The sequence below is a fragment of the Chamaea fasciata genome, unplaced genomic scaffold (assembly GCF_029207755.1).
Source record: "Chamaea fasciata isolate MVZ Bird 193981 ecotype frontalis unplaced genomic scaffold, bChaFas1.0.hap1 SCAF_3, whole genome shotgun sequence".
Lineage (NCBI taxonomy): Eukaryota > Metazoa > Chordata > Aves > Passeriformes > Sylviidae > Chamaea > Chamaea fasciata.
The window spans coordinates 85,889,297-85,911,085 of NW_027094088.1; the positions used below are offsets into that span (position 1 = coordinate 85,889,297).

Here is a 21,789-nt window from a genome sequence, read left to right on the forward strand (position 1 = left end):
CCTGCTTTTAATTAAATCCTATTTACATGAATAATGATGTTAAATCAATGAGTTCATTCATGTACAAGTGAACACAAAAGCAGGAACTTAGTAATGTCTGAAAAATATTTAGATGCTACATCCTGGCATGCTTGGATACCCTGTCATGTCCTATTTATTCTAGAAACTCAGTTATTGTAAAGTTACTGTACATATAATGTTACCAGACTAAAACCTATTTTTTGCAACAATTCAGATTTCATATGGACAAAAATCCATTATCAAACAGCTTAAAAACATGAAATAGTAGATAAATGTCAGAGCCCTTCACTCCATCTATTTCATCTGCAAAGCAACCAATAAACTCCCACGTTCACTTCAACCACCAGAAAATACTCAGGGAAAACAAGGGCTTGATTTTCACCAGAACTATGAGGGGAAAAAAAGACTTTCAGGTTTAGCAGTAATGACGTAATCTATATATGCTAGGTAACAGTGGGACACTGATTGCCAAGCAAAACTTTGATGTACTTATCCTCGTGATATTACCAGAAGGCAAGAGTACAATTGTAACAATGCCACGGGGAAAGGAACATAAAAAAAAAAAACATTTACAAAAGAAATCAAGTAAGGTTACATGACTCATCATCACTTTCAAGACCCACATTGAAAATGAGGACCTCCAAAATGTTCATCCCAGGGCAGCCCACACCTGCTGGTGTTTAAGAGCCTCAAAGCAACCTGAGCAAGGTGCACACAAGGGTCTGGGTGTTGCCTCACTGTGAGAAGTAGCAAACTCCTGAGCAGAGTGATTCCACCAGCTTGACCAAGTTTTGCACAAGACACAAACAGAGACTGCATCCTCCTCTGATAGGGGCACCCTCCTTTTACAATCTTCTGTGTATGAACTATCAACACAGATCTGAATGTCCTGAAAAAAGCTGCAGCACTTGGAGCAATCTGGCTCTGCTTCTCAGAAGGTTCTGTCTGGTCAAGAAACAAGAATATTGTTGATTTTTCCCAATTATGAAGCTGCTCTGATTTTTGTGAAAGTATTAAAAATTCAGTGAATACATAATTGAAAATTCATTTACAAGACAGGAAAACACTGGTTCCAGAGCAGGGTCCAATTATTTTTAGGTACATTAAACTTTTCCAGGACAATAAGCATCAAACTTTTCTGGGCATAATTCTGCTTCAAGAGGTATAACCAGTATCTACTGCATTAATGAACCTAAATAATAGCATAATCCACCGACGCCCTATGGCCCCATACATAACTCTCACAACCTTATCAGTTGCTGAGATTAGCTAATATCCCAGCCTTGGCACATTACTCCCTTCCAAGGAGAGTGGAACTTTATGATACTGTCTGTATTATTAGTGAATTCCTAGACATTTGATGCACAGACCAGCTGGACAAGGCTGTGCAGGCATATTACACCTGCAGTGCTGAACATTTTCCCTCTTCTCCTGTGTCAGTGTGAAGCACATCTATCAACCTTCAAACACACCAGCACGGAGCATCTGCATGTTTTCCAGCTACTGCAGATATTGGCCAATGCCACTGAACAAACAAAACACTTCCAAGGATAAAAACAAAACTTGTTACAGTTCAAGCTGAAGTGCCCAGCTTTGCAGACAATTAAAATCTTCCATGTGCACAGTACAAAAGGGACTGAAAAGAATATGACAGAGAAACAAACACTATAAAAAACAAAATGAACCATTTAGGATTCAAAAAAAAATTTCATATGAAATAGTCAGACTTAAGATTTTACAAAAGCCTTTAGGAAAATGTATTCTTGCATGAATCAATGTATTTTTTTCGTAACCAATAAACAGCATGAATTAGATTCTCTGATTTTTTTTAATCTAATTTTAATTTAAACCCTTTCTAGCTACACTACTGGAATGAGCTACTAAAGCTTTGCTGACTTATCCCCAAGCACTCTGTGCACACTTTCATAGCGATCTGCACCACTCTTTAATCGTCAGTAGGAAGCCCTGGATAAACATGGATCTTGGACTCTCTTTTGAAGGATCTGCCAGTAATACTGTAATCAAACATGGTGCAACTGCCTAGAAACACAGTATTATATAATTGGCTGCCAACCTGTTGAAAAGAGCGGGTAAGGGTAACATGTATCAACCACTTTTGACAGACTTTTTTACGTAAGCAAATTTAAACTGTGCTGAACCAGCATTGCTGCTTCTCCCCAGCTCTTTTCTTTGTGCCACTTTTAGGTGTTCCAGTGGAAGTTTATCTGGGCCATTATAGCATGGTTGCCCAACATCAAGATCATACATCTAAAAAACCTGAGGTGAGCAGTTTTCTACCTGGATGGTGTTCTGACATAACTCAGCAAAGGCAATGCAGTAAAGCCACAATGGGGCCTCGGATTTTCACAATCAACTTTTTACAGTACACCTCAGCTGGTGATAATGGTTAATAAATTCCTACTTAACATACAGAATGAATGTGTAGCCCTACATAATAATTATAATTGTAATAATAATTATGTAGGTACATCCCTAGATAACTGATGAATGAGCTAGCAGTACATGAAGAACAACAGGTACCAGTCAGCTCCCAAAACGTTCCACATCTCCTGAAGAATTAAAGAGAGCAAATGAGCGAAAATTGCCCAAAAGTCGGTAACATGTTCACACTATTGTCACCAATTTTCTACTGAGCTTCCAAAAAATGGATGCTATTCAAATTTTATATTTGTGTTGTCGTTTCTGCGATTTCTAGGAGATATAAATAAAATTTTGACTTAATTACTGAAAATAGCTTGCTTCCAAATTTCAGCTGCACACATTTTCAACACCATCAAAGAAATACTAATTTGAGTGCATCGTATGCCTTTTTTTCCTTCCAGATAATGAAAAAGAAACTGAAATAAAGCACACAGAGACAGACTAACCAGCTAAAACTGAAAAAAATGCAACAAGAAGTTACATAACTGAGTTTTCTTGAAGGTATATCTGCTTTGCTCCATCAAATGTCAAGGATGGTTTCAAAAGTAAAGCTACAGGGAAATAAAAAGAATTTATAAATAAAAAAGGATGAAATAATTAGCTTTTGGTTGCACAAACACATTATTACTGTTTCACACGTCTCTTGTAAGGTCTAATCTAATCTGTATTTAGACCAAATTATATTGATAGAATGGTGAATTTGTCTTAAGGACAGTGACTTGGCCTTTGCAGGGCAAAGTAACAACATGGATCTAGTACCCAGTTGTTATTATTTTTATTAATTCTAATGGTGGCTAGTCCATCAGAAAACTGTGTCAGTAATTTGACAAAAACTTCATTTATAACTTCTCTAACAGATTAACAAAACCGAGAATGACTTTGAAAAATTTGACTGTCTTCCTCTTGAGATTAAACTAACATCAGAAAGGGCTGAAACTCTGAAATATTCATAAATCAGTGATGCATAATTTTTTGATTTGTGTTTTATATCATGTACAACTTTCTCTGTCCTAAAGAGCATTTTATATTTCTTGTTAACAGTGAATGCAAACAATGCTCAATGGAATTCTGCAGTGACCTTTGTTTTATTACAATTACTGCATATTTATAAATGAACGACTAAACTCCAGTTTGAGAGCTACAACAACTTTGAGTTGGAATCCTTTGATAAAACACAATTGAATAAACTTCATAAATTTAATTCCCTAAGAAGAAAAAAAGAAAGTCTCCTCTGAAAATTCCTCTGTGTATACCCACACACAAAGCAGATTTTTCCATGCTTTTGCAAGCAGAAAACTAAACAAAACAGCAATATGGATAGATTTGAACAGAAGAGGACATTGCTTTAAAAAGAGCACAGGAGAACAGATTGAGTATAAAACATCATATAATCACTGTATTATATAAACACATAAAATAGAAATAAACATAGACATAAACCACTTAATTAAAAAAAAATGCAGTACCTGCATAATGTTATAATATAATTCCAGGTAATGTCACTTAGACTTAACAACTGAAATCCCACTGTGTAAGCAGAATCTACATGAAATTCTGCTAACGGCTGTTCTAGACTGGAACACTTCCACATTTGACAAAAGCAGAAGAAATCAGAGGGCAAGGTCCAAAATACAGTAAACATATTGTGGACATTTTCCACCCAGACAAAGGGTAATGGGAAGAGTTTGCAGACAAAAGGCACAGCCTACTGGTACAAGAAAGGCCAACAAAGAAGGCATGACTGGTGTGAAATACCTGATGGTATAGAACTCAGTATTGTCAAACACCTGTTCACTGGAGGCACCAGCAAGACAGCTTGAATTCTGTTCTTGATTTGGATACTTGCTTCAGCTTCATTCTGAACACTTGATTTGTTTTTACACCTTGCCCATTCTTTACCACTGGTTTCTATTTATGTCCTGTGTTTCTTTGAGTGGAGGTTTGTAGCAGCATTTATGCCCAGTAGAGAGCAGGTCTTCCGATGTCTGAGCGCAATAATATGCACAAACAGAGGTTTAAATCAAGAAAAAGGTTGAGAAACTAAAATCCTGGTTTGGGTTATAACACCATTCAGCAGAAGCCATGAACGTTTTAAACAAGCAGTGAGTTGATAAAAAACTGCTATTCAAATCCTATACTGGAAACCTGTGATCCCTCCTAAGGCAAACATTAAACTGAAGCCAGCTGACTTTTCCCAAAAAATAACAGGCTATCTCATTAGTGTCTGAGAAGTGCTGAACAAAATACTGATATAAACTGTGATACCAAAGAAATTACCACCTGGAGAGAGAGAAGTACATTTACTAATACTAATAAAGTATTTAAATATCTGGAAGCAAAGCCATTTATGTAGGCTTTTTTGTATCATGAAGGAAATGGTCTGGGTGTTTTCCTTTTTCAAAGCATCAGACAACTCACTTAGGATTGACCCAAATCCCACTGAATTCCACACACATACATGAAGTTCTGATTACTCTCGCACACAAACTTCAAAATTCTACATCAAAACAAATCTCTAGAGTTTACTGAAGTAAATCAGGTGGAAATAATCAATACAGCACAAACTAAAGTACAATCATTAGTGATAATCACATATAATAATTTAAAACAAAGGTAAGGCTTATTGATTAAAGGAGGTGCTGATCATTAATGCCTTTTCTACAGTGCACTGCTTCAAAAAAAAGAATTTGAAATCAAACTCACATGACAGTGATAAAGCACCCCATAATGAGTGGTTCAGAAGGACTCAAATATGTACTAGAAATATAAAGTGTTAGGGTGATCACTTCTTCTAGCAGACTAAATCAAAATAGGACATATTATGTAGCACATGGGAACCCATATGAGATTTTAAAATATTCCCTTCCACAAGGAACCAGACTCAAAAACATGACCTCTTTAACTGATCCTATTAATGTTTCTATTATGGTCATGAGCATTTTAGTAGGAACAATATTTAGGTAAAACAAAAAAGTTAAAGTGAAATTATTTTTCTTTTCAGTACAGATTTTCACTGAGATCAAACGGCTCATTTCAGTGTAATAACAAAACTGTTCAAAACTGCTCATAACCTGCATGGTAACCAATTACTTCAGCGTATCAGTTTAAAGTTTTTAAACAATATTTTGTAAAACATAACGAAAAATACTCTACACACAAAATTCAAAAGTGTGTTTTTCTCTTAGTGCTCATTCTCCTTTGTCCCCCCGAACTCATGAATAAAAGGGCCACTGAAAGCAGAAGGATATAAAAATTATTAAGCCTCTTTCAAGCATGTTACTGTACTCATTCAATATTTTGGACAACTGTTTTATTTTTGATTTTCTTAATTTTACTTCAGTCTCAAGCAGTTGTTGCTCACTAAATATTCCTGTCAAAGTATGTGGTTGTTAGACTCCATTTTGTAATGTTGGATCTTACTAGACAAATCCTTCACTGATTTAACAGTTTTAATCCTGTGATGGAGCCATTATATGATACAGTATTACTGACTGTGACTTTCTGACTAGGGATGTCCAGCCTACTTACTGAGCTAGTGACCTCTGGGTATGTGATGAATATTATGAAATCATCTCAAATGTGTGCAACAGGAAATGGGCATTCATGGAATGGCATATAGATAAACACGTCAAGAAAGTTCTACAAAATTGTCTGCATCCTACATCTTACTATTATTCAACAGTGTGACATAAATTACTATTTTAAAGGCACATCTATTACAGTAAATCCTCTGTTAAGATCTCTGTGTTGTTGTCAGATTTAAAATCGGGAAAAAAATTAGTTGCTGAATACTGAGATGCTGGTACACAGTGAGCTCTCAGAATTCCTGACAAAGTAGACCAATGCTACATTTCTAGCATAATAAAATATCCCAACTAAAATTATTTTAGACCATCTGAATATGAGATACAAGATTAAGCCTCCAAATGCTGAGATTTAAAAAATGTGAACATCCCTTCTCTTCTTCTCTTGGATGTAAGTAATAGGACAAAGAATTATTTCCATTCTTTCATCAAGAACCCTGTCAGATTTGGCAGTAAACACAATAGGGAACTCTCTATAGTTTTTGTCTAAGTTACTGTTACAATATCCCACAATAATATTATGGCCACAATAAGAAAAAAGATTTTTGGTTTCTCTCTTGGATTGACTACATACAAAGTCTTTACACCTCTACCAGACTTGGAACTCATCCCTGTCTTATTGACAGAGAAACTCCATTGCACACTTCAGTCACAGCACTGAAGATCAAGAGGACAAAGTCCCCCACAGCCCTTAAATTTAGGACGCCACCAAAGTATTCATTGAGCTCTATTTGTCAGTGCCTTTATCCAGGGTAAGCATTTCAAATATAAGGCCACAGAAAAGGATCTAGACCCAGGGAAACTGGGTCTAAGTGAAATAATGGCCATTTTCAACACTGCTTTAATCAGCGACACCAAGGATGATCTTTCCACGGAAGAAATGCTGAATAAACCACATATTTCCAAACCATTTTATTAAAAACCAACAGTTACAGCTTCTACTTTTTTGACCTAGATCCTTTCACTGTTCAACACTTCAGCACATTTAGAAACACAATGATCCGTTGTATACTTGTCATGTCTTTTGTAAAATGCAACACTTCTTAAAAAGGAAAAATACCAACTTTCATCCATTTTCCTAAGCCATTTATCATATTCAAAATTGTAAAAATCTTCAGAGGTTCAAAATAGAAACAGTTGGCTCTAATCTAAATGCCCTCTGTTTACATAAGGGTTCTAAAATGGGACTGGAAATAGTTTTGGGAAAAGATTTTACACTTCATGCAGTCAAGCTTGATGAAAGCAAATCTGATGGATGGGAAGGTTTGCATAATACTTAGAAAGCTGTCAGGTCTTTGCAATTCCTTTCCAAAAGTCACTTCTAGGCAATGTCAGTACAAAATCTCAAAATAACGCACAAATTCTTAAAACACCAAATCTAGAGCACTCTCAATAGTAAACTTCATTTCCCTTAAAACTCAACTTAGACTAGCAAAACTGTACTTTCAGTTGCCACTGTGAACCCTAACAACCATAGTTAGTTATTGGTCTACCTTATTCATGCTACCTGTGCCAATCTAACTTGAACTAGACTGTCTGTGAAACAAAATATGTATTTCTTGCCTTAATGTTCACTGACACATGTGATGAACTGCATCACGTTTGTAGGAAGAATATTCTATATTTTGACCCCTCAGTAAGGCCTTGATCTGAACCACAAACCAGCTTTTAACACACAGATACACCTGAATGATGTGCCTAATGAATGTGACTGTATCTACAGAAAACAAAGACTCAACACACCTCTCTCAAAGATTTTTAGCCTTCTGAGGAAAAGGGAAATTTCTTTTGACACTGAGTGGAAAACAAAAAGCTTAGTACTAACTGAGAAGTATTGTGAGGCTTAATTTGCAAACTGATTATAACTTTGAGTAAAAATCTAATGAACAATTTCAAAGTGCATTAAAGCAATGAAATAAAATATTGAAGTAATTCTAATACTGTAAAAATTTTCATCAATACAAAACTGGACCCACTAAATAGAGTGGAAAAACAAGCAAATCAAACCTTCCACCTACCAAATGAAATTTTCATCTTCTCTAACAATGCCATTTCTCAAGCTCCTATTCAGGAAAACCCTAGAGTAGGGGTTTTAAAAGAATTAAAACATGTCCGAAATTGGAAGCAAAACATGCCGGAAACATGTTTCAAAATTTAAGGGGAGAAAAAACCCCAAAGAAATGCTTGCCCTAAGCTTCCTCTGCCCTGTCCTTTCCACTAAGTAGATTTCTGAAACAGATGCTTTAACCTGGATACACTCATCCTCTTGGAATTTAGTGTATTTTGGGGAAAGATGTGAGGCCCCCGGCGGCTCGCGCACCCAATGTGCTGGCGCTCCCGGGCCCCCAGCCCCACGAGGGAGCCGGTGCCGAAGGCCGGGAATGGGAGGCAGGGTGGAGGGATGGACGCGCCTATCCGCCCCGGTGACCGTGCCTCCCGCGGCGCTGGGGCCGGGGGGATGCGCCGCCCGCTCCTCTCAGGCTGCCGCTGGCCCCGCGCACCGCGGCTGCGCTTCCTGCGCGCAGCGTTCCGCTCTGCGGCGTTCGCGTTCTCCGCCGGGGGCCGTGGCTCCCCCGTGATCCCCCTGACTCACACGGCGGAGGCTGAAGGGGCGGCAGCGGCGCCTCTCCCCCTGCGCTGCGGCCGCGGACGGGCGGTGCGAGCCCCGCGCAGCGCCCGCGGCTCTCGCCCGGCTCCGACGGCTGCGGCCAGGGCTGCTCCGCCTCCTCGGGCACTAATTAGCTCTAAACGATGTTAAATACCATCCCTGCCACTGATCGAGCTTCTCTACGAGGTTTTTGGGGCAGCCGTGCCTCCCCCGTCCCTTAGAAGCGTTCTGATCCCGCGCTGCTGGGTGGCGGGAGAGCGCGGAGTCGCAGGACGCTCCAAGTGTCCCACTCGCCAGCCTTCCCCTCCCCCGGCCCTGCCCTTGGCCGCTGGCACCGCGGCAGCTGGAGCAAGTTCAGCTTTTCTTCTCCCATAGCACTGGGGCTTGGCTGCCCTTAAAGAAAATCCTCTCCTAACAACGTGTCAATGTTACATTCCTCCACAAAGCAACTTCTATTAGGGGGGCTGGGAGCTTGGCACTGCCTCGCCACAGACTGAGAGCTTTGTGGCTATGCAAAAAACAAGGAGAGAAGGGAACATTTCCTGCATTAAAATGCAATACCCCAGGCTCGATGATTTATCCTCCCCCTCCCCGCATTCCCGCATGGCAGCTCTGAAGGACCCCCTCGCCAAGAGCCTGCATCCAGAGCCTCCATCTATGTTCAACCCACGCTTTCCCTGTCTCACAACCTCTCAAAGTCCTTCTAAAAATGGCCCTCCCGCCCCAACCTCCCCAAAATGTCAGGTTAAAACGGGAGGTATTTAGCAGAGGGACTAGGTGGAGGGCTGCCATGCTAACTGCTGCACCCCTGCCTTCCCACCCCTCCACAGCACCCCCCTCCCCCTTTTCCAGCAGGGACATGAAGCAGCTGCTGGGACTGGAGCAGCTGCTGGGAATGACACATCACAACCCCCTCTTCGCTAATATTGCAAGGAGATTCTGAGCCTCCATCTCCAGGAGCTGAGACTGCCTGGAGAATGGGTGCAGGAGCAGCCAGTGGCTCCTTCACAGAACTCCCAGGAGGTTAAACCAGCATGTCCTGCCTGCGCAGTGCCTCGCCTCTCCAGGCATCTCAGGCAGAGGCTTCACACTAAGGAATTGCATTTGCTCTTGGTTGGTTTGTAGGTTGCTGAGGTCTGGTCCAGAGACCAGATGTCCTGGACATGGTAAATCTCTTGGTCTTTTGGTCAGGTTGCCTGAATGCCTTTGGAAATGTTTTCCTTGCAAAGTCGAGGAATCACATTAAGAACGCCAAGGTTTTGCAGTTAGGTGGTTGCTGTAAAGAGGTGGTGAGGGGAAGAGTGATTCCTGGCTCACCACCTGTGGGTATTACCATAAGTGAGGCCTTTATACAGATGGATCCTACCTTTGAGGAGTTTCAACGGTGCTCAGCAGAACTATATGCTGTACGTTAGGCCAGTTTAAAAATGAAAATGCAGCCTTCCCTGCCTTTAAGGGAGTATGCATCTTCTCCAGCCCTTTCGCCTCATCTAGAGGAGAGTCAGAGTGGAGAGCAACTGAAACGAATGTGAGTATTAAAGAGAGCTGGCAGCAGGACTTAGACATTGGCATGACATTCAGCCCCCCCTCCAAGAAGCACCTACCTTCTTTTGGTGGCCGCTTGGCTTCTCTGGTGAGATTGCAGACCTGGGTGGTTTGCAGCTCCTGGGTCAGGCAGCCTTCCGTCTGCTCATTGAGGGGCAGCACCACGTTATTGAGCAACACCAGGGACTGGTCGTCTATTCCCCATTCTCCCAAATGCTGAGGGCAGGTGCATTTTGTATACATGATCCCACAGGACTCAGTTCTCCCATTTTCAGATTTCAAGCAGCTCTCCAACCAAGTGCATAACACATGGCACCCAAACTGGCTTGGGCTCACCTTGTTCAACACCAAAAATTCAAAGAAGGATTTTTGGTCTTCTTCTTTTTTGTGTAATCCTGGGAAGTTGGTAGGATAGACACGACGTATCTGAATAAAATTCTTATCATACTGCAGAAATACAAAAGCATTCTTGGAGTTGCAGAGCTGCATTATAGAATGGTTATTTTTTAAAAGATCCTTTATTTTTTCATGAGAAAAATGATCAAACTGATAAGCCAAGAGTGAAAAGTTGGAGCAGCTGAAGTCCTTTTTGGAAAATTTCAGGTAAATACTATATTTGGTTGGATCTGGATTTTCCAGCGTCCAAGTGCAGTTTGTGAAGTTTTTAGGAAACATTTCACTTACAGAATACGATCCATAAATGACCCCTTTCACCAACGTGGAACACCAGAAGTCTTGGGCAGCATTAAATCCAAACATAACCAGTAGATAGGTGGAAAATATATAAATCAGCAAATTACGAACAGCCTTCATCCTATGTCATTTGGCCTGCAGGAGATGAAATGAAATAAAAATGCAAGTAGAATTCTTCACGCATAGAAAACCAAACTCCTTCCAATATTCGAGCCAGCTGTTTTCAAGCTTGCAGTTAGAGCCCCTTTCAGAAAGAAGGGCAGGTAATTTTTATTTTATAACGCAAGGGCCGGGGTTGCCGCTGTGTGCACAGCGCCATCACGTGGCCATCGCCACAGACACGTCTTCCACAGACAAAACTCAACATCTATTAGATTATTAATAGGAATGTCCTCTCCTCTCTAGGATTTAGTCATCATGGCGTGGACTAGAACTGCTCAACTTAAGTAAAAACCTAGACGCCTTACCTGACAGACCAAGAGAAGAGAAATTTATTTATTTATTTATTTATTTATTTATTCAAAAAGTAAATAATTAATCTGCTATAGTTATGTATGTGCATATACGATATGCACATGCAGAATTTCACCAGAATGGAAAAAGAATGCTGGTAGAATTTTTATATATGATTTTTCTCTTAAGTCTGAGAAGTAACTTAATTATTATAGCTATAATTAAAAAATGCACCAATTAGTATTTGTTACAAAAGGAACATTATCTCCCATATGCCTACATATCTTCACCCTGGCTGCCTCATATACAGAGGTCTCTAAAAAGGCAGAAAATACTGAGATTAATGTATTAATAAAAATTTGACACTACTGAAGAAAGAAACAAAGACAGATGGATATAACTACTGCTGGTCTGACACGACCACTAAATGCCAGCTTTTTAGATAATAATTTCAATGTGCTTCAGCCTCTAAGGATATATAAAATGGATCACAGTATTAGTATTACAATCAGTAGCTCCGTATAACTGGCTGTGCTACAGCAGGATCTCTGCACCTATTGGACTGCACTTGCCCCCTTATTACGAATTACTTGTACTGTCTCATTAGCTCCTGTGTTTTGAAGCCGTGCACTTGAACAATCAAAGAAAATATTACATTTCCTCTTCTAGATCTCCAATTAAAGATGTTTTACTGCACCTGCCAACCCTCATAGTCTCCACATGCTTTGTTCTTTTGACAGTGGCCTAGGTTCATACAGCAAACCTGAGTTGTATTTACCTCTGTAATGATATCCAGAAAATTTCAGGTTGAAGGTTTTCAGCATTAACCTTTGAAAAGTTGCTTATCTCTTACAAATGAGTAGTTTTTCACCTTCTGCTCTTAAACGCAAGCAGAAAAAAGTGATACCAACCTAATTTCAAAACTCTCTAGATTGCAGTCTCTTCCACTGTTGCTCTGTAAGCAGAGGCACACATACAATCAGCACCGTTACTGAGTTTTGATGTGTGTCTTTGCCTAGCTTTTCATCTCCTCACCAAACAGCAAGGCATCTTCTGTTTCCCATTGCGTAACACACAGCAAGTCACCAGATTAAGCTCCCTTGAAGAGATTTTCGTATCTCCTAGATTATAATGCAAACTCTGAATCCTGAAATGGGCAAAAAGCAGTACCAACTCTAACCCTCTTTATAGCAGAGGTTTAAAAAAAAAAAAAAAAAAAAAAAAAAAAAAAAAAAAAAAGCAGAGCTGCTGCTGGGTCTATCCACATGGTGAGATTTTCTCCTTTCTGAGCATCCGTCTCAATGAATAACATGATTCTCCTTCTCCATGCAGGGCTGGTGCAGCATTTAAGGTTTTAAAAAAGAGAAACTTATTGGGAATTCTGGAAACAATTTCCCCTTTGCTGAAGCACTTTGCAGGCAATGCAGTTCTGCGCAGTGTTATTCAGGATGGTGTAGGCGTTGAAAGCCAATGTGACAATAAGTATCTAAATTAAGAATTCCACCCATGAAAAAGGATTAATTTTATAATCTGGAAAGTAGAAAGGGAGCTTATTTGCTTTTCTGTTTGAAAAGGAAAAATGCCTCTGACTTTTTCCATCCTATGTAATATCTGCACTAGAAAAATAAAGACCTCTGCAGTGCTAGGCTGTTTTCTATGAAGAAATGTAATCAAATAGCCCTCATTTTAGCTGTGCATTTGTTCATGCACGGCTACTGAAACAGAACACTGTCTTTATCCCTCTCTCCCTGTGTGCATTACACACGCACACATGCACACACACACGAACTGAGTGTGCCGGCAGCATCCAGTTAGTTTGCAGCATTGCTAGATGCAGAGTGAACTTGCTCGCTGGAAGGATTAAGACACACAGATTAAAAAGATACTTCTTTTCCATGGAGGAGGGAGTTAAAGAATGGCCACAGAGGCTTAAGGTTGCCTATTTGGGAAGGGGGAGAATCCTCCTCTGCTGAAAAGAAACGGGCATTTAGTTTGGATATTCCCCGAACTGATTTTCTAGGTGACACTGTAGTTTAGCCGAACATAGACGGCGCCATCACTCCATTTATTTTTTTTTTCCCCCAACAGAAGACCGACTGACTTCTCTTATTTTAACTTCCTATTAACCTAACAATTCCCCCCACCCCCCATACAAATTACCCCAATCGTGCACAAACCTCAGGTTTTCTCGGTCTCGCTGGAAATTACTCTCAGGGAAGCAGACCTGTCGCAAGACGGACTTGTCTAACTTTTAAACTGCAGCGCTGAAGTAAATGCGGAGATCATTTCGTATGTGCTGTCTCTCTCTCTATCCTTCAGCAACAGCCTGTCCCCCTCCTCCGCCGCCTCCTCCCCGGAATCCCAAGCTAAAAGCTCTCCAGTCGTAATCCCTGGAAATGGGAAATGGAAATGCCCCGGGCACCCTTACCTTCCACTCCGAAAGCTGTCAGGCTATTTCTCTAAAACACTAGCACCACAGGCACACGTCCCAACAACAGTGATGGAGAGATTCCCCTTCTGACGGAAGCACAGTTTCCCATTTTTCCCGGCTCAGGTTCAAAACCAAGATTTAGAGAAGCAGCAGAAGATAAAAAACGCAGCGAGAAAATCCCCGCACGCCACACGCACACCCCACCGAGGAAAAAAATCAGCTTTGGCTCCGGATCCACCAAATCCAACCACATGAAGAGAAAGAAAACAGAAAAAAAAAAAAAAAAAAAAAAAAAAGAAAAAGAAAAAACCAACCCAAAAAACAACCACCTCAAACCAGCGAGACTGCAGGGGAAAAAAATGGAAGTGGCTGAGCAAGCGAAGGTTTTTTTTGTTTGGTTTTTTTGTTGGCTTTTTGGTTGTTGTTTTTTTTTTTTTTTTACTTGAAACAAAGTCTCAGCACAGCAGCCCGATGCACGGCGATGCCAGGCAGTCGACGGTCTGAGAGAAGGACTAAGGCGCTAGTGCGGATTTGTTGGTGGGTTTTGTTGTTGTTGTTGTTGTTGTTATTACTAATAGACTATTCCTCCTTCTCCCTCCTCCTCCCCCCTCAGGCACTAATGGCCGGACAGCGGCGGGGGGTCCTCGGCTGCCGATGTCGGGGAGCGGTGCGAACGCCGGGCGCGCAGGGAGCACGGCGGCAGCGGGAGCGCGTCTCTGCCGCTGCGTGTGGCTCTGCCTGGGCGTGCGCGCGCGCCCGCCTGTGTGCGCGCGTGCGGAGCCCGCCCGCCTCCGTGGGAGCCGGGCCGTGAGTGCGCGCATGTGCGCGCCCCGCGCGCACCCACCCCCGCGCGCTCCCGGCCTCCCGCTGGTGGGAGGGGGGAGCGCCTGCGCGCGCGCGCCTGCGCCCCGCTCCACGCGTGTCCGCGCGTGTCCGCGGCGCCCCCCGGCAGGCGGGCCCGCGTGTCTGCGCGCGTCACCGCCGCCCGGCGCGTCCCGGGAACGCCGCTCTCTGCGCCCGGCGCCTTTTCCTGGCCGCCGTTCCCAGCGCTGGGGTCGGCTGCGCCCCGGCGTCAGAAAAACCCGCGGGCGGGGAGCGAGGGAAACGGGGACGCCGGGGCGGGAAGCTCGCACTTGATCTCCTTCCTCTTGTTTTGTTTTTTTTTTTCTTCCAAAGCACAACCTCCCCCTCGCCGCAGCCCCAGGAGCTGTCGGCTCGGCCCCGCGATGCAGATTAACTGATACAGGGCTCCCGGAATAAACCCTCTCAAACGGCCGCCCGCCTCTGACTAGAAACAATAGCAATTTTCTTGACGCGGCTGCAATTAACTCCGTGTTTGTTCTCCGCTAGAGATAAGGCTCTGCCCGATCGCAGCCGCATCTATTCCCTCGGCTGCCGCCGGCCGCCCTCTCCGCACGGAGAAGGATGGAGAGGCGGCGGGGCTCGCCCGGCGCGTTGCCCAGTGCAAGAGCGACGCTGCCCCGGCTGAGAGGGGAGTTTGCGGGGCGACAGCGGCTGAAGTGGCACCGTCAGCGGCGGGTGGGGTCAGACGGGGGAGGTTCATGAAAAAAGCTTTGCCACAAGCAAGGCACCCCGCTTTTTCTTTTGTTTTTGTTTTAAATTTTGCTACATTTTGGTATGGTTGGGTGTGCTTCTTTTCCCTCCCCTCCCGCTTGGTCCCTCCTGCTCCCCAGGTCGGGTTGGGTTGTCCTCTGATTCTTCCCGCTGCCGTGAGATATCGAGGCAGTCTGCACGGCAACAGATATCCGGCGTGAAAATTAGGAGATGACATTTTAATAAATGCTGCTGTCAGTCAGCAGCTCTCAGCCTGGCTGCCGTGTGCTCCCACTGCTGCCATTCTGCAGAGAGCACAAGGCCCTGCTGAGCTCGTGGGGCAATACAGCCCCTCCACGCTGACAAAGTCTATATGAATATGGCTGTGTGATTATGGACATGACCTCCCATCCCGATGAAATGAAAGTTTAAATTTCTGGACAACATCCAAACCAATCAGTCCTTAAAGTGAACAGTTTTCTCCCCTACAGCCCTGTTCTAGCCCCTGCAAGGTTTGAATTCCAGTAACACAGAGCTTTTATGATTACAATTACATGCTGCACAAATTCTGGTCAGAGGTATTGCTGGTCACAATCCACTTTCGACCAAAGTAAACCAAAACACAGTTATAGCTTTTTACTGTATTTTCCATAGCTGTAAACCACATTCCTGCTAGGTTTTACGCCCGTAAATCCCTTATATCTCTGTTGTCAAGATGAAACAAGAAATATCTACCCAAAGCAAGGAAAATGTGAGAGATGTTCGGGGTCTATGCCCAGCAAATGCAATACAATGAAAACTGAACTGTTACTGGCTTAGAGGTAATCAAATTCTCTCATATTTGGTGACATTCCATAATACCTGTGGGTGATCATCATGTTGCTTAAAGTACTTAAAGGGAAGTTCTGTTCATTGGCAGGGTGGTATGAGAAGAATAAATCAAAGGTGTACATACAATGCAGTATTTAAACTTTTTCATCTCCTTTACATCAAATGAAGAACTAAGGTAAGTCACAAAAGAAAACAACTTGAATGAAGTCTTTTACCTGTTTTCTATGGCATTGGCAAGTTGTAGCTCCCTTAATTGTGAGTGGAAAACAAAAAAAAAATGAATACACAGTGTATGGTAAGCAATTGTCTTTAGACATCTCTTAGGTATTCCAACCCAGTGATTAACTTGAACTTTTCAATTTTGTGAAGACACGACAATGCTGGAGATAAATCTGGGATGGAAGACTCCTTAACTTCTCATCCACAAAGTGAGGGAAGGGGTGGAAGTTGCACAAGTCTTGCTTAGGTTAACTATGACAGCTGAGGAGCAGAGGGGTGGGAAGCAATAGGACAGGGTGGGATGGGATGTCAGCACAGAGAACTGCGAGGATTTCTTTACAAGATATGTGCAATTAGACCTGAACAATTCAGATTTTAATGACTGGAACTGAGTCATTAAATAAGCTACATCATTTTTCTGAGTACACAAATATCCACTTGCAGGTGTTTTTCTACTGGAATTGAGGCCAATTTGAGAAAAAGTTTTGTTTGCCAGGTGTCATGCAACATTTTACATAAAAGAAAAATGTTATTTTTGTTGTCTAGAAGTGAGAGTCAGGATATGTTTAAGTCTGCAAAATACAAAGAGGTAGAAGTGTGACAATATGTTTGTTTAATTTGGGCATGCGGATCACTTGTGTTTGGAATGGTCCTGTTTTGTGTGTACATTTATTCATAAGCTACAGCCTGAAGGGCAGATGTAAAGTGAACCTATGCACATAATGTGGAAATATTGAGTAGATCTATCTTGTTTGAGTACCTCTGTTAAAACCTAGGAATAATGTATTAATGCAATCCCACAGTTTCATGGGAGGGCTGTCAGCCCTGCATGGTACACGTGGTGCCATCTGTACTACAAAGAGTGTATCAAGGCACTGAAACAAGTGTTACATCGCTCAGTAGTAGTGTTGTAGGGACAGGCACAACATAGTGAATGCTAAATTTATAGTGCTGCTTTTTAGATTCAATGCAATTGTTTCAGCAAGGTTGGGCTTGATCCAAACTAGGAAAGAGGGAGGGAAGTAATGTTTTTAAGTAATTTCTGTATTGATGAGAAAAATGAGGCTTACCCAATTTAATATGTTGGATGGAATAAATTAAAGGGCTTGTTTAGTAGGGTTTTTTCCCCCCAAATCTGCAGAAGCACTTTGAGATCTTTGGTATCTTGGTGACAGCAGCTAGATGATTTCAGTCCAGATTTTAGTAAACATAGCACAAAATTCAACACAGTTGGAATTGGAATTATCACTGACAGGTTTGGTGCAAATTTGAATAGGAAGGCCACATTTTAAAGCAAGTGGCTTTGGAGAATGAATTGTTCTCTTACTCATTCACCAGTCACCCTTAGGGGCACTCTTTTCAAGTAAAGGTCACTGTTGCAGCCTGCAGTGTCCTTCCTTTAAGCAAATTAGACTGTGTATCTCCAATACTGAAGGCACACATTAAAAAAAATCATCATAAAATTGTTTTCAACAGAGAATTTTTTCATTATTATCATCATCATCATCATCATCATCATTGTGTTTAACCAACACCAGAGTTACACTAGATGTGTCCTTCTATGTACACAGGAAAGGAAACTGTTGTTATAGACTCAGTTTACAGGTAAGAGTTGAGGGATAGTTACACTGAACCTCTTGGCTTATGCAGAAGTGCCACTGGTCTGCTTCCCACATCCCATTTTTTGCAGATATGCAAGGCCCTTCAAAATCCCCCTTGGCAAGAGTAGACTTTCTACTCTGCATTACATATTCTTCTGCAGAGCACCAAGATGTATTTCCCAGCTCCTAGTCAGGAAAAATTTTAAATCCAAAGCTGGTGTGACCACTTCAAGAGAAATATTTTATACTTTAGTGTGAAGCAATAAAATGGAAGATGCTGGCCATATATAAAATACCTAAATAAGAAGAGAAGAAAAATGTTTTGTTGTTCCAACAAGTTGAGAACAAATGGAAATTGGAAAAAAATTCATGGACTTGCACATATTTTCTGGTCCAGGATGATACAAACCATTGTGAATCAGCACATTTCTCTGTTAATTTCAGATTCTAAGTGAATTTTACCAGTATTAGTTTTCTCTCTGTTATTAAGAGGAAAGATTAATTTAAAAAATAATAGGCTATGTTCTGTCTTCTCCATTTTAAATATACTTGGAAAGATTACATGATTCTAATTAATTTTATTAGAGAAGTGATTTATATATTCAAAAATAGATAAATAATGCAGCACCAGTAGATGGTGCTCAAGAATACATAGCATAACTGGAGGCATGGGTGAATAAAATGTTCTATTTTGAAATTGAAAAATTTCAGCAAAAATACTAATTTACTTTTGGGAAGTTGATTTTTCATCAATAATGTCACCTTCCAAATTCAATCAAACCTTTGGTTTCTTGACAGTTTTCAAGTTGAAAAAGTCAGTGATTTACTTGTTTGTTTTCATTCTTTATATGGCTCCTTCAGCAAAGGTTTTCACAAGTAATTCTATATTCTGCTGCTACCTTTAAGTATTTTGATGTTGTCATTCAATCTAATGAATTCAGTAACTGGGCTGGAAGCAGTGAAATTCCTGCAATAGGTGACACTAAGAGTGTGGGCAGAAGGAGTCTGAATCACATGTAAGGCCTGTACAGCATCCTACCACATATGGCGGCTCTTGAAGGCTCCTGAGGAAGGTGCAGAAAACCCAGAACAGTACTGGTTTTGACAATCTGACTTCAAAAAAATCTCACCAAGTCTCCAGTATTCAGAGCTCTGTTTAAGTCTACAAATAAGTTTAACTTCCCCTGCAATACTCATTTATCTAGTTTAACTCCATACATTCTTGTTTTTCACATAAGCACTTGTTTTCAATCTTAATTTTTTTTCATCTTGACATTATCAAATGATGAGTCCCACAGCATAAATACTAACTGAAAACTGATGTTCTGTTAGATTTGTTAGCTTTTTACTTAATTCAGCATATTTGTATGTCACCATATTCCTGTATTAGTGGAGGGAGAAGTGAGATTCTGGCTTACTTCTAGCAGTTGTGTCGTATTTTTGCCATGTATTTTTGCTGTGTCGTAATATCCTTTTAAGATATTCCACTCTGTTTCCACAAAACCCTGCTTCTATAATTCTTGTCACCTTTCTCTTAAACACCCCCTAGTTTTCTGATATCTTTCTAAGATGTAGAAATCAGCACTGCACACTGCAGTTCAGATCAGGGTGCAGCTCTGATTTTTATAACATTGCTTTTCTTTATCGTCTCTTCTTGATTCATTTTAATATCTTGCTTCTTCTGAGAGCTGCTACACTGTACAGAGGTCTTCAGTTTGCTGTCCATGCCTATTCTTTTTATCAGTCTCCCGTAAGAAACTTTGTCAAGCAAGTTTAAATAAATGATGTCTCTTGGTTCTCCTTTGTCCACTTCAGTAGTTTACTGATGTGTTGAAAACATTCTAGCAGATGAGTGAGGTATCATCTTCCTTTGCACAGATCTATCATCTCATGGTCTTGTGAGTGTTTTATTTTGTTATTTTTAATTTTTTAGGTACAGATGTAAGATTTATGAATCTTTGATTCCCTGAATCATTCAAAACTCCTTTTATTATGTATGTGAAACATTTGCTATTCTCTAACCTTCCAGTAAAGGAGTTGTTTTTCAATTAGAGATTGCATAGCTCAACTACTTGTTCAGGATTTTCAGTCTTGGTGGCTTCCTGCTTTTCAAATGATTGATTTGTTCCAGCACCTCTTCATCTGATAGTACCTAATTTTTATTACCCAAGAGTAGATATCATCCTAACATCCTCTATTGTGAAGACTGATGCAAATAAATCTTCTGTGCTCCTAGCAATGTCCTTCTCCTCCTTAATTGCTGTCTTTATTCTCTGAAGTTACCAGAAGACATAGTTACTCTTGAAAGTTTCTTGCTTTCGGTATATTTAGGGAGGCTCTTTTAATTAGTTTTTATATTTTAAACTTTATCCTTTTTATCACTTACCTTTGCTGCCCCCTTTTTTCCCTTTTTACCTCTTTACTATTACAGTCTCTGATAATTTTCCTCATTTCCTGAAAGCTGCCTTTTGAGATTATGACAATTCCCTGCTTAGCTCAAGTAGCATCTCCAGTCCTTTCATTTCAGTCCACTGGTTTGCAACCTGCCTTCCTTGTTTATCTCCTCCCCTCCCCCATATGTGTATTTATCAATGGAAATATTCTTGGTTTTGGAAGGAACACAAATGCCACATTTTGACTAACGTGCATTGTGCTGAAGGCCTCTGTCCAAATGTTAGTGTTGTGACATTTTTTATATATCTTATATCTTGTTAGATGCATTTAACCTCATTATTTTAAGACTACTTTACATATTAGTTTGGATATCCTTAATCCTTGACTTCTTTCTGCTTATTGCAATTGAAGTCGAAAAATATGTCTAAACTCTGTTTTAATAATGGTGTCCAGTTTATCACACTGAGCTCATTGATTTAAGGCTGTCTTATGTCTTCCAAGGTGACACTCATTACTCAAAATAGTTTTCTTTCAATTATGTTCTGTTTCAAGAACTAATTTCCTATAGTTCTGAGAAACTATATTTTTAATCTTTTCCATTTACATATCTGATTTGTTTCTAATTGGGTTGTATAAAATTTATTATTATCCTGTTTTGTTACATGTTCTTGCTTTTTCTCTTTTTCTGTGCTGCACCCTTAGTATCTTAGTTTTGACTTGCATTTTTCAACCTGTGTATTTCTCTGCCCTGGACTTCATTCTCAAGTACAGCCCTCTTCACTTAGAGGATTTTTTCACCCTGGAATTTATAGAATCTTTTATATACAAAGAAAAATTCCTCACAGAACTGGTTCATTCTGTTATTCTGGGGCAGTTTACAAGGCATTATAGGTTTTTTAAAAAAATATTTATTTAAATATTTATCCATTAATTTTCTTATGTTACTCCACTTCCATTGTGACAATAGCATAAAGCCTTCTTCTGTTGGAAAGCCTTCTATTTCACTTATTTTGCTTTTAATTTTTAATTTTGCACAAATATTTGAAGTTCTTTATTTTCACCAGGTGTCATTCTATGACGCATTTCCTGGATTTGTTCTTCTTCAGTTGCATTTTAAATGGATACTCAGAAGAATTTGTATTACCAGTAACATGTGTAGATGACTCTGTGTTCTTTGTCTCTGTTTTTTAGGTGTTTGGAAAAAAAAATTCTTCCCTTTCAGTCTATGAAATCAATATTTTCGATTCTTTATATCTTGCCCATATAATTGCTGTCATTTGATAACAAACTTGGCTCTGTTTCATGTATGCACATAGTCTGGTGTTGAAATTCTGACTGGCTGTACTGGTGTACAACGGTAAAGTTACAAGAAACTCATTGCAGTCCCAACACATGGGCTGTATAATAAACTTT

General features: G+C 40.6%; 1 protein-coding gene across 6 annotated transcripts in view; it reads right to left on the bottom strand.

Annotated features, from left to right (window-relative positions):
- The window catches only part of ADGRB3 (adhesion G protein-coupled receptor B3), a 448,258-nt gene extending 433,745 nt beyond the window's left edge, over window positions 1–14,513 (bottom strand). For 5 of the 6 annotated variants that reach the window (XM_066179725.1, XM_066179722.1, XM_066179723.1 and 2 more), the window contains exons 1-2: window positions 13,775–14,513; window positions 10,260–11,028 (exon numbers count right to left, since the gene is read on the bottom strand). In XM_066179725.1, the coding sequence (XP_066035822.1) occupies window positions 10,260–11,013 (754 nt within the window). In that variant the 5' untranslated portion in view covers window positions 11,014–11,028; window positions 13,775–14,513. Of the gene's footprint in view, window positions 1–10,259; window positions 11,029–13,523; window positions 13,649–13,774 lie in introns of those variants that run through there. The other variant, XM_066179721.1, reaches the window with a different exon arrangement.
- Between the last annotated feature and the right edge of the window lie 7,276 nt (window positions 14,514–21,789).